The 13,617-nt window shown below is 39.9% G+C and overlaps 1 protein-coding gene across 2 annotated transcripts; it reads right to left on the minus strand.

Annotated features, from left to right (window-relative positions):
* Nucleotides 1-5,884: 5,884 nt before the first annotated feature.
* On the minus strand, nucleotides 5,885-8,083 carry LOC136734490 (fish-egg lectin-like). Of its 2 annotated transcripts, none has more exons than XM_066697942.1 (4): nucleotides 8,001-8,083; nucleotides 6,928-7,155; nucleotides 6,415-6,760; nucleotides 5,885-6,149 (listed from the first exon to the last, which is right to left on the minus strand). In XM_066697942.1, the coding sequence occupies exons 1-4, from the start codon at nucleotides 8,080-8,082 to the stop codon at nucleotides 6,011-6,013; spliced, it is 795 nt and encodes a 264-aa protein (XP_066554039.1). In that variant the 5' UTR covers nucleotide 8,083; the 3' UTR covers nucleotides 5,885-6,010. The 2 variants fall into 2 exon arrangements, with proteins under 2 accessions (XP_066554039.1, XP_066554040.1); XM_066697943.1 differs by having other exon boundaries at nucleotides 6,045-6,149; nucleotides 6,471-6,760.
* Nucleotides 8,084-13,617: the final 5,534 nt, after the last annotated feature.

Genomic DNA, 13,617 nt, shown 5'->3' on the forward strand with positions numbered 1-13,617 from the left:
TGAGGACCGTAGATGCATTGGTTGGCCGAGGAAACTTACTGCAGCAGATGAAAGACACATCATGCTTAATTCCCTTCACAATCGGAAGATGTCCAGCAGTGCCATCAGCTCAGAATTGGGAGAAAACAGTGGGACCCTGGTACACCCATCTACTTGGTCTATCTAAGACTTGTGGCCAAAAAGCCATACCTCTGATGTGGCAGCAAGGCCAAGCGACTCAATTATGCAAGAAAACACAGGAACTGGGGTGCAGAAAAATGGCAGCAGGTGCTCTGGACTGATGAGTCCAAATTTGAAATATTTGGCTCCAGCAGAAGGGCTGGTACACGAACGAGTGTCTGCAGGCAACAGTGAAGCATGGTGGAGGTTCGCTGCAAGTTCGGGGCTGCATTTCTGCAAATGGAGTTGGGGATTAATTAATTAATTAATGGTCTCCTTAATGCTGAGAAGTACAGGCAGATACTTATCCATCAGGCAATACAATCAGGGAGGCATCTGATTGGCCCCAAATTTATTCTGCAGCAAGACAACGACCCAAAACATACAGCGACAGTCATTAAGAACTATCTTCAGCGTAATGAAGAACAAGGAGTCATGGAAGTGATGGTATGGCCCCTACAGAGCCCTGATCTCAACATCATTGGGTCTGTCTGGGATTACATGAAGAGAGAGAAGCAACTGTGGCTGCCTAAATTCACAGAAGAACTGTGGTTAGTTCTCCAAGATGTTTGGGCCAACCTACTTGCCGAGTTCCTTCAAAAACTGCGTGCAAGTGTACCTAGAAGAACTGACGCTGTTTTGAAGGCAAAGGGTTGTCACACCAAATATTGATTTGATGTAGATTTGATTTTTCTTCTGTTCACTCACTTTAAATATAATCTATTAACATGTCTATTTTTAAAAGCATTCTTACTTTACAGCATTTTTTCACAACTGCCTAAAACATTTGCACAGTACTGTAAATTGGAATTGCAAAAGCCATTCAGAAAGCCACTATGGTGGTGCTGATGTAAAAAATGTTTTATTTGGGGTTCTGTTAAGGTACAAAGATTCGGGAGAAGCAACCCTTTGGGTTCCAGTGGACCAGGCACCCAGTCAACGCTTTTCAGCAACAGTGGAGATTTTTGGGAAAGAACGAGCTTGGGAAGGAAAATCACAGACACAAAGTCAATTATTTCGCTTCAATTTATTTCTGTTTGCACACATCTTTTATACAGTTTCGGGGCAGTCCTGTAACTGCACAAGCTGATATATGATCAGAGTGGGACAGTAACAAAATATATTTACTTGAACACTGTACTTAAGTACATTTTTTGAGTATCTGTACTTTTATTATTATTTTTTTTTTTTCTGAAAACTTGAAAACGATTTTCACTCCACTACATTTCTATCAAGGTCCACGAGTAGAAAGTCGTTACTATGTAGCAGCTTTGAAAATCAGTGGATGATTGTTTTTTTGCAGGTCACAGACAGCCTATCAATAATCACTCTTGTAGGGTCGCGTGTAGTGAAGTTCAATGATTTCCCAGCAGTTTGTGAACACTGATCAGTTGGCAAAATGGAAGAAGCAGTGGTTCCGGTTCCTGGGGGTGCAGTGCGCACACCCATGGCCATATCTAGAAAATACGTTTGAATTCAAATGTAAATGAGCTAAATGAGTTAAATAAGTTCATATCTTGTAACTTTTCTAGTTTTTTTTGTTGTTGTTGTTTTTGTTACCTTGCATAATTACTATAGTTATGTGTAGAGCTGCACGATTAAATCATAAATGCCAAGAAATAATAATAATAATAAAACGATCACGATCCCCATTCAAACACCCAAACAATCTCTTTCCTAAATGATAACGATACGCCTGTCTATTAAACCTTTGACAAAAATCATACTGGAACATTCAAATTTGCGTTGGTGCTGCCGCTGAGCCAGAGAGAGCAGTTATCATGTATAGGTATGAAACAGCTTCATAAACAGCCTGTTCAACCACACAGTATCATTATTTCTTTCTGCGAAACAAATATTCAAATTATCACAAAAGTACTGGGATAAAAATAATGAAGATGATTATGGCTGTCTTTTGTCAATTCAGTTGTTTCATTTCTATAGGTTTTGTAACATTCTAAAAGCTCTTTATTCCACAGGTATTACAAGCTAGTCAGTGTATCCAGTAGGTTGCTTCAGAGGCATAAGTTATTGTAAGTATTACTTACAACAATGCAACAATAATAAAACAATGCATTGACATAAAAATTGAAATTTACTTAAGTACTTTTAAAACCAAGTATTTCTGTACTTTTACTTAAGTAAAAATCTGTCTTCACAACTTTCACTTGTAATGGAGTAATATTTGACCAGTAGTATCTGTACTTTCATTCAAGTAATGGAGTTGTGTACTTTGTCCACCTCTGTATATGATTGGATAATACAACATCCAACCATAGATCAATTGCACATGCTGAACCCCGTGAGTCAGGGTGGAACAGTTACAGATGGGTGCGGAAATGCTAACTCCTATAGTTATCTTTTACCTTCAGAACAGTTCAGGGGTAAGTAAGTTGCAATATCATCTAGCGTTGCACCTACTTCATGATCTTCAGATAACCAAAGGTCAGAAGGATTTTAGTTCCCTTTTAATATTTGTCAAAACAAGTTAGTTCCTTTTTATTATTTGTCAAAACAAGTTAGTTCACTAATCTTTTAAGAAGCTCATGTCTTAGTCTAAGATTATACAGACAGATGGAAATATATTGCCACACATTCTATACCTACAGCAATCTTTAACCCTTATAACCCAAGTTTGTCATCTTTTCTCCCAAAAGGTTAATATTTTTAAACATATTTATTGTACTTCTTAATTGTATTAGATGCCATGTATAATTATATCCAGAGCTCTATATATCTGGAGTGTCTCCCTTTTTAAATTGATTCATTGCAACACCTGAATGGTATTCTGCTCACTAACTATTCACACGTGCAGAATTAATGCAGGCAATTAAGGAGCTAATTTCTTTGTTTGGTTCTGGCTTATATATGCCATGTTGCAGAGAGAGAAGGCAGGTTGGGAGCTCTTTGCAATCTGTGTGGGTGAGAGGAACGGTAAGGAAGAACGGGCTGCGTCTCATTTGAAGTTTGTGGAAAGGTAGTGTGAGTATTTATTCTATTTGAAAATGATAATGTAACTTAACTGGTGGTAGAAAGATCAACCATTTAAATTGCTATTTTGCATGAAGCATTAATGGAAAACTACATTTCTTATCACTTTCTTTTGTAAAGTGCTTGGCTTAACCAATTCACAGCAAGTCGGCCAACCTATTTGTGTGTTGTCTATACATCTATATCGGGCTGTTGTCCTTGTAGTTCCTCCCTCAGTCTTCCTGACATGTAGTGCAATATTCAGGAGAACTGTTTTTAACTGGTTTCTTTTAATAAACTTATATTTTAATAAGTAATTTTTGCATGACTTACTGTTAAACCTAATCTTTTATCACCCCCACCTTTTGCATTTTTGTGATTTTAACAATAAACGTTTCTGTATTTGTCTGTGTCTTGGATTACAATAGTCTGTGAGAGTGTGTGTAGATCACATACAGATAACTTGATTTACTATAGTCCTGACCTTCAGGTTGAGGTGTTACACTAGTGTTAAATACCGAACCCAGACACTTGGCTCAGTGACATATGGTGTGAGTTGTGGGATGTCAGCTTGGATGCCCTATACATAATGTCTTTCCAGTATGCGCAAAAGTAAACATTGGAGACTGACTCGAGAAGCAGGAAACATAGCAAACAAAATGTCATGCACCCCAAAAGAAGGAACTGTGCTGGAATTCACCACAACAGCTCTGGACCATGAAGAGGAAGAAGCAATGGCATGCTAAAGCTAGCACCAAACCCAAAGCAACTGTTATTTTCCCACTCAACACCAGTGCCTGTGTTCATAAAGCATCTAAAAGCGATAAATTGGTCCCAAGTGCCTGAAATATCTGAAAGTGACTTCATTTTGGACCTACGTTTACTCTTAGGAGTAAAAGCTATTTATAAAAATTCTTTAGAATGAAAAGTACTCTTAACTGACCAATATTTAGGAGACCTCATTTGGTACCCTAACTAGTTGGGAGATGGCAGAAATGAGAAGATGGTGTCAGCGCACCTTCCATGGGAAAAAAAAAAAGAAAGGTGTTACAGCGCTGTGATGAAAAGTTATTGCAGGGATATAGATTGGACAGGAATTGAATATTCATGGTTACTGAACTAGTCAGAAATGCAGTTTCTTCCACCACTATCAGAAATGCAGCACTGTCAGCAGAGGTAAAGGTGGTGACAATGTAGTGATGTCTGGCCACAGGAAAATGCAACAATGTAGCAGTGGTGATTTTGGACCATCATCACAGCCTTCATTAACCACAATTTTCCATCACACCATAATGGCATTAACAGCATGTTTATTGATTTCCCCACTACTGCGCAAATACCCCTAAAACAACAGCATTCATAAACAATGATTATGCCTGTATAATCAATGCTAGCCTGTATCTATCAACTATTTTTTTACGGAAATTAAAGTACATAAAAAATTTAAGTACAAAGCATATTCATAATAAACTGTACTGTACTTTCAATACAGAAAAAGTGTCTGAAACAGTGAATCGGTGTAAAACCCTTGATGATTATACCCCAGTGTTTCCACCTGTGGATAATTTCCTATGTACAACGGAAGGATAAATAGTGTTAAATGTAAGATGTTTAAAATATATTTCATGATTGTGATTATGAATGTGAAATTAATCTAGCATTTTAATTTGATGTAGTGCCTTAATGTTAACATCCTTGCAATGAGGGAATGAGCGGAAACAGTTATTCTGTGTCAAATTATAAACAAATAAAAGGTTGAGTTAGCTTAACATATCCATATGGTATTCTTTAAGCTATTGCTTATCTATTTGTGATCTCATGTTATTTTCTTCTCCAAAATGAAGAAAATACATCACAGTGACTCATATTCTAACCTAAATTGTCATGAAAATATGCTAAATGTTTTCCCTAGGATTGGATCCTAATGCCAGCTAAAAATTTACTTATAAAACTAACTTTTAGAGTGATTCCTAGGAGTAATTCTGAGATGTGTTATGCATACGGGCCCTGGTCTCAGAGCATGAGGACCACTATAGCAGAGGAGTCATTAGCAAGCACATAAGCTGAACCAGTAGCTGGGCTGTCCAGTGGCAAGAGTCCACATATGCTCCTTTTTGAAATGGCTGGCTATTTAACAAGTGGAGAATGAGAAAGAATCAGGAAGATGAGAGGCATCACATGGTAGGATTATAATCATTCTGGTAGGGATGCATGGTCTAAGGCTTAAAATCAATAATTTATATACTTATATCTTCACTTAAATGCCCTTCACTTGCTACCCTAAATACTCTTTGGGAACAAGATCTTGAAACAGACATATCAGACATATCAAAAGTCAAATTATCAAAAAGAATGGGGGGAGAAAAGAAAAAGGGGAGCAAACAGAAACGTTTTGAAATGCTATGTAAACATAAAGTCCTCCTCTGAACACTGCGACCACAAGGGAACATGTAGGTCTGTGTATATCCCCTGTGTATTGTCATGCTAGGACCTAAAGGGGACCTGTTTAGAACATGCAATGTCCTAGAGAGACTGTTACTTCAGGGACCTAAATGTTCCCTAAAATTCCCAAGACGTTCCATGTTAGCTGAGAGACTCTCCCACACACACATCATGCATGCACAGACCCCCACACACACACAGACACTGAGACACAGACACTTGGACTCACACATACAGAGCCAAAGATACTCAAACAAATACAAACGCAGACTTCAGGACGCTGCTCTAATTTTCAATGCTTTATTGAAGCTCAGACTGAAAGACAAATTAAAGGAAACTTGGGTGATGGTATACATATACTTTAAAAAAATTATTTGTATTTAATATTTATTTATTCAAAACAAAAGAAAGCTGTGGGGTCTCTGCTGGCTGTGAGCTCTCAGCTGCAGTCCTGGATCCGGTTGTCTTGGGTGATGACCCACAGATGACCCAGATCAAAAGAGACATGCTTGCTCTTCCCGCACTCGCTCAGCTGCGTCCAGCCGGTGCCTGCAGGGTTACTGCTGGTGATACCATCCCTAAGAGGGGGTGCAGGGTAGCGGGGAAGAGCGAGGTAGAGACAGGTTGAGGGAGAAAGTGAGAGAGAAAGAATACCAATTAAATACCAATAAGATTAATATTAACAATAATAATAATCATAATAATAATCATAATTGCTATGCAAGTAGTTTAAAATCCAGCTGTATAAATAGGTAATTGTATGTTAAAATAATGTGATATATTGTAACAATTATCAGTCACTGTGGATAAGGGCATTTGCTAAAACATAAAAATATAAAAAACCTGCAGTAGACGTCCCCGGCAGCATTGACCCCGTACACACTGCCCTCGCTGCCCACCTCTATCATGGACAATTTCCCATCCACCTGCTGCCAATCCCCTGTCCCCTGGCACTGCTGTGGAGTCACTCCCATCCTCACGAAGATGTCTTCAGTGGCGTTCACCCCCCAGCAGCCCAGGGGTCCACAGCTGTAGTACTTGAGAGCCCCCTGGAGGCCCTGCCAGGGGAAGGGGGAACCAGGGCCCTTGTACCCCACTGTGGCTTCCTGGCCAAGGCAGAAGATGTTGTCTGCAGTGTTGACCCCGGCCACGAACTGGACACCACCAGCATCAATCTGCTTCAGCTGACCTGAGGGAGGAGAGGGAGACGGGAGGACACAACATTTTGAATACAAAAATCTGTATCACTGCATCCTGCCCCTCTCCCATCCCCTCTACCCTCCCGCCCACCACCTGCCCCTCTCCCTTTTCCCCTCCCTTCCCCACAACCTCCCTCTCCCTCTCTCTGCCTCTCACCTGGCACCTGTACCCAGTTGGCATCCACCAGCTTAAAGATGGCGTTGGCACTGTTAATGCCCCAGATGCCCGAGGGCCCAACCGTGACATGCTTGAGCGCCCCGGGCAGCTGAGTCCAGGTCCCCCCATACAGGGTGAAGATGGCATCGGCTGTATCAGTGCCAAAAACCTGCCCTGCACTGACATCAATCTGCCGCAGTTGCCCTGCAACCTCCCTGCACTGCAAACCTGAGCAGAAAGAGACGGAGGGAGGAAAGGTAATGGGGAAGAGAGAGGGAGAGTGAGGGGGAGGGTGATAGGGTGGGTGATGGGAAGAAGAGAGAGGGGCAGGGAAGGTGATGGGGGAGTAGGGGAGAGGGAGAGGGAGAGGGAGAGTGAATGAGGAAAGTCAAAGTTACGCAACATACGCAACCATGTATAGTGAGACACAGATACAATGAAGGACACATAGACAGAGAGACAGATACACAAACACATCATGTCCAGTGAGATACAGACAATGAATGGTATAGTCACAAACACACAGATGTAAATACACACATTGGTTCATGAAACACACAGAAACAAAGACATACAAATTGACAACACTGTCAGAAACACCAGATACATGTAATCAACACATTGTCTTGTATTTTTTGGGTAGACACTCCTAACACTGTAATGCTCAAGCAGATTATGCTGTTATATAAATAAATGATATAAAAATTTTAGTTTCTTACATTCTTAAAAGTTGAGCAGTACAGACTATATGCACATTGGAGTCACAGTTCACTGCAAGTTAAATAATTAATCCTAATCAGATAATAGTGTATTATAGAGGAGCCAAGATTTGTGTTTTAGCATCACTCCAGCTACTGCTACTGCTACTGCTACTGTTTATCTACTGCTATCACAATGGCTACTGGAACTGCTACTGATACTGCTACTACCCATTCCCCTCCATACTATTCTGTAATATTATTAGAGATATTATTATTATTATTATTATTATTATTATTATTATTATTATTATTATTATTATTATTATTGTTGTTGTTGTTGTTGTTGTTGTTGTTGTTGTTGAAGCCTCTTACCCTGACTGCCAGACAGCAGGAGCTGCACCAGCACTGCAATCACACAGGCTCTCATCACTGCACTCTGTCTCTGTGTCTCCATGTCACTGTTTCCCTGCGTCCTTATGTCTGCCACTGAGACCCCAGCCTGTTTACTGCATGCACACACACACACACACACACACACACACACACACACACACACACACACACACACACACTTCTTCTATACAACAACTGCACATGGCACACATGGCAACTCCCTTAGCAAACATAGGAATTGGATGAAAGGCATGCTTGCCTACTGGCACCCTGCCAAGTGACTTCAGAGTAAATAAAAAATCACATCATAATGATAATTCTGTGACTTACACCACTGCCCTTAACACTGCTTAGTGTGTGGAGGTCAGAGCTCCCCCCGGGACTCAAACCAAATGTCATGAAAGGTGCCTTATTCTCGCTATTTTATTTTTCTTTATTTTGCACTCATGGCTTTATTTTCATTGATTTACATATTATTGTGTCACAGAGGTTGACGAATGTTGAGAAGAGCTTAATTGATTAAGATGTGTGTGTGTGAGTGTGCTAGTTTTTTTGTTATTTTTCTTTTGTGGTAGGTCTGAGCAAAATTGCCAAAAATATCGTATCACTGTATTTTTCACATTTTCTTTTTTCACATTTCACTTTTTTTGTTTGTTTGATTTTTACAACAAAAAGTATATTTTAGTATAGTATATAAAGTATATTTAGAATATTTTATGACCATAGAATGGCAAAAATAAATGTTTTAATGGTCATTTTATAATGTTAGTATGCAAATGTAATAGGACACAATTGACATTGACTAAAGTTGTACTATTTGTTGAACTTTTATTCAACACTGAGCCATTTACAAATAAACTTGCAAATTATGTTTTGCTGTTCTATGTCAGTTATCTTGAAACCAAACCATGTCCATACTATCAAGGATGTTGCACCTTTCTTAGGGACAAATTCACTGGGGTCACTCTCCTCTGTCTTGTCTTCATTCGTTGTGCATTTCACAGTGCTTCACTTTTTCCACATTTTGTTATGTTTACAGCCTTATTCCAAAATTGATAAAATTAATTATTTTCCTCAAAATTCTACAAACAATACCCCATAATGACAACATGAAAGAAGTTTGTATGAAATCTTTGCAAATGTATTAAAAATAAAAAAAGTACATGGACATAAGTATTCACAGCCTTTGCTCAACACTTTGTTGAAGCACCTTTGGCACGAATTACAGCCTCAAGTCTTTTTGAGTATGATGCTACAAGCTTGGCACACCTATTTTTGGGCAGTTTCTCATATTCTTCTTTGCAGGACCTCTCAAGCTCCATCAGGTTGGATGGGGAGCGTCGGTGCACAGCCATTTTCAGATCTCTCCAGAGATGTTCAATTGGGCTCAAGTCTGGGCTCTGGCTGGGCCACTCAAGGACATTCACAGAGTTGTCCTGTAGCCACTCCTTTGTTATCTTGGCTGTGTGCTTAGGGTTGTTGTCCTGTTGGAAGATTAACCTTCGCCCCAGTTCGAGGTCCAGAGCACTCTGGAGCAGGTTTTCATCAAGGATGTCTCTGTACATTGCTGCATTCATCTTTCCCTCGATCCTGACTAGTCTCCCAGTTCCTGCTGCTGAAAAACATACCCACAGCATGATGCTGCCATCACCATGCTTCACTGTAGGGATGGTATTGGCCAGGTGATGAGCGGTGCCTGGTTTCCTCCAGAAATGACGCTTGCCATTCAGGCCAAAGAGTTCAATCTTTGTTTCATCAGACCAGAGAATTTTGTTCTTCAGGTGTCTTTTGGCCAACTCCAGATGGGCTGTCATGTGCCTTTTACTGAGGAGTGGCTTCCGTCTGGCCACTCTACCATACAGGCCTGATTGGTGGAGTCCTGCAGAGATGGTTGTTCTTCTGGAAGTTTCTCCTCTCTCCACAGAGACACGCTGGAGCTCTGTCAGAGTGACCATCGGGTTCTTGGTCACCTCCCTGACTAAGGCCCTTCTCCCCCGATTGCTCAGTTTGGCCGGGCGGCCAGCTCTAGGATGTTATGGATGTTGGAGGCCAATGTGCTCATTGGGACCTTCAATGCTGCAGACATTTCTCTGTACCCTTCCCCAGATCTGTGCCTCGATACAATCCTGTCCCAGAGGTCTACAGACAATTCCTTGGACTTCATGGCTTGGTTTGTGCTCTAACATGCACTGTTAACTGTGGGACCTTATATAGACAGGTGTGTGCCTTTCCAAATCATGTCCAATCAACTGAATTTACCACAGGTGGACTCCAATCAAGTTGTAGAAACATCTCAAGGATGATCAGTGGAAACAGGATGCAAGTGAGCTCAATTTTGAGTGTCATGGCAAAGGCTGTGAATACTTATGTACATGTGCTTTTTTTTGTTTTTTATTTTTAATAAATTTGCAAAGATTTCAAACAAACTTCTTTCACGTTGTCATTATGGGGTATTGTTTGTAGTATTTTGTGGGACATAATGAATTTAATCCATTTTGGAATAAGGCTGTAACATAACAAAATGTGGAAAAAGTGAAGCGCTGTGAATAATTTCCGGATGCACTGTAAACCCGCAATACACATATAATTTATTCCTAAACAAGGGTCATGTTTGTGAAGTGCAGTTCTGCACAGAAATTCAGAAAAGCTTGTTCTTGGAGTGTTTCTGCATGATGCCACAAAGCCCCGCCCACAGAAATGTGTGCAGAATTGCCACAGCCAAGCGCAGCTCCATAAATGTTCTGCGAGAATGAGCTGTAGCTGTGAGACAAGAGACAATGTAGAAATCAAGAGGGACATGTTAAGCATAATGAAAACTACTGCTGTCCCTTAGTTAGCAGTGGCGAACATCAAAATTTATCATTATCCTCACTATTTGTGGACACGACTTCACCCCGGCCCCTGACATCATTGGTTCTTTGGTTCCAGACCACCAGGTTTTTGGTGCCAGAAAAAGCGGCTCCGTGCCAGTTTTTTTGTGGTGGAAAAAGCGGAAACGGTTCCAGATTAGGCACCAGCTCCGAACCAGCACGGACACCTGTGGCTAGAGCAAAAACATATCACAATTCAGAGATACATCAGAAAAATTGATTTATAAATGGTACTTACAAGCTTACCTTATAGGTAGAGCTATAACATATAATGCAGTGTTCTTATAGTATATGTAATTAAATAGCATTATAAGATGTTTAATAGCAGCAAATAAATGGCATGGCAGATTATGATAATAGATTGATGTCAGGGTGAAAATGTCATGTTATCATACCTTTTATTAAGTACGTTATTAAATATAATGTGTTATAGCAAAAACAAAAAGTCTAGTAATATGGTTATAATTTGTAAAAAATAATTATATAACAATTAATAACTTAATAACATATTAATAGATTGTTTATAATGGACACTTAAAATAAAGTGTTACTCAACTCTGGACTAATGAAAAATGGAAAGCAATGGATTGACATTAACTATTAGACTGGATAGTATCCTTGGATCACTTCGTTATTAATGGACATCAAACGAGCACGATGGGTTTAATGGCCTCCTCGCGTTTGTAAACTTTCTTATGTTCTATTGATTTATATATTGAATTTAAAATGTTGATTAGCTTGGCATACTGTGCAATATGGATGCACATCTCTCAGTAAAAAATAACCATCAAATATTCTGCCAAGCCATAGTATAAATAGTATTTTATATTGGAAAATGTATAAAAGGAAATCTGGGGGAGCCAGTTTGAATGGGCCTGATGCAGCTGATTAAATTAATAATAGTATTGTTATCTATGATTTACAGGTGCTATGCTTAAGTTTGTCAGTAGAATACTGGATCATCAGCCAGTACAAGCACAGACTCAGCTGATCCACATACAGCCCCAGATATTAAAAGCAATTTGGAGGGTGTGTTCTTTGTGACCCATCCCGTATGATTTGTTGATTGTGTATAATAAACTGTTTTATAACTGACTGGTGTTTCTGTGGTGTGTATCTGGGATTGTCTGCTAGACCTGTGTGGGGAGAGTAAGAGAGGGGTTTAGTGAGTCCCTTCCCCCTCACTTTAAAGTAAATGGGGAGTGGTATAGTCGTGGTTACTGGTAGTTGCCTCTCGCTGTCAGTGCCACATATACCATGTTGACCTTTGCCTGATGAATCTAATTTGCTCAGTCTGTATACATGCAATTATTTCTAATGCTAGTATTCATTTAAAACATTATATAGGTATTATAAAACCCTTTCTTCAACTTTCCAATACAGGGTCTTGAAGCTGTAAGTAATGAAGAGGGGAAATGGAGATGCAGAGCTGGCAGTGTCTGTGAGACTGGTCTCTGTCCTACAATCTGTCCTGCTTGTCCTACAGAGCCTCTCTTATCTGAAATGACACTCAACACACCCAACGCAGCAACACCCCCAGACAGCAGGTCCTTAACAATAAAGCATTGGTATATAGTAGTATACTAGCATTAGTAATTTACCCATGCACATTAACAAGTAATGCCCCGTTTCCACTGGCTAAGCGTCTGGACGCCTCCGTGTTTTGTGGACGGTTAACTATCTGGTGCTAAACGTGTCCGTAAGCGTCCGTCCCCACTGAGGACATGATTCGCTTTCAGAATTGGAGGTGTGCGCTTGACTTGAGACACAGGGAGGAGATCAGAGACATTGTCCGAAGAAATAATCTCAAGTGCCGAGTGCGATCACGAAGAAATCTTAGTTTTATTAGCAGCATGGAGTGAAATCCACGTACAGAAACAATGACTGCTTACAGGTAATATCCCAGTGTATTAAAAACGTGAAATTCACAGGACCGGTGTAGTGCCGTGACTAGTTAAAAATAAACTGAAGGATAATAATTGGATTGGTAGCAGCCGATGTTATTAATATTGTATGAACAGCTGGCCGGTGTTTCAGGCTGTGTTGTGTGAATGGTGTGCAGGACAATCCGCAGAGATAATCGGTATGAAGGCGAACACGATTCAGTTAACATGTGCCCATTTACAAGATAAATTAATGAGTAAATAAATACAGCAGATCTGGGTTTCCCTCTAAAACATAAGGACTGGTTTAATAAATGCGTCCATACACGCCATGACTGAGACGCGCACACATTAGTTAAATTAAACCTGCTGTATTGTAGCTGGATGCGTGTGTATTTTGTTCCAACCATAACTTGCCCGGGTTAAGGACGTCTGTTAAGTAAATGAAAAATAATACGGCAAATAGTATCGTTTGCAGTTACAAATCTGTAGTAAGAGTAATACATTAAGGGAGTCACGCTGTGCCGTTTAAAATACTAGCACAAATGATGATAATAATAATAATACATATTTGCTATTTAGTATTATTGTTGCACATGGAAACGTATTCTTATGGGGACGTGTGTGTCTGAATATAATGTTGTCTATACACGTTTAGCTCTTCCTAACATCTCTTAACAGAAACGCTGTTACGCTATTACGATGTTTAAAATAATGTAAAGCACAAATAAAACAGACACAAAAGTCCTCTCCACGTCAGGCTGTATCGCTCGTAGTGTTGTTCTCTGTCTCTGTTTTCAAAACGAAACAAACCAAACCCACAGTCGCTGCTCCTCACAATCA

The sequence above is a fragment of the Amia ocellicauda genome, unplaced genomic scaffold (genome assembly GCF_036373705.1).
Source record: "Amia ocellicauda isolate fAmiCal2 unplaced genomic scaffold, fAmiCal2.hap1 HAP1_SCAFFOLD_381, whole genome shotgun sequence".
Classification (NCBI taxonomy): Eukaryota; Metazoa; Chordata; class Actinopteri; order Amiiformes; family Amiidae; genus Amia; species Amia ocellicauda.

What these genes read in the sequence shown, in the direction of transcription:
- LOC136734490 (XM_066697942.1), bottom strand. Translation starts at nt 8,082, where the DNA reads ATGGAGACACAGAGACAGAGTGCAGTGATGAGAGCCTGTGTGATTGCA. An exon ending in CAACTGGGTACAGGTGCCAG is followed by an intron (nt 6,761 to 6,927) that starts GTGAGAGGCAGA and finishes CTCCTCCCTCAG; the next exon opens with GTCAGCTGAAGCAGATTGAT. An exon ending in GCCGGGGACGTCTACTGCAG is followed by an intron (nt 6,150 to 6,414) that starts GTTTTTTATATT and finishes ACCCCCTCTTAG; the next exon opens with GGATGGTATCACCAGCAGTA.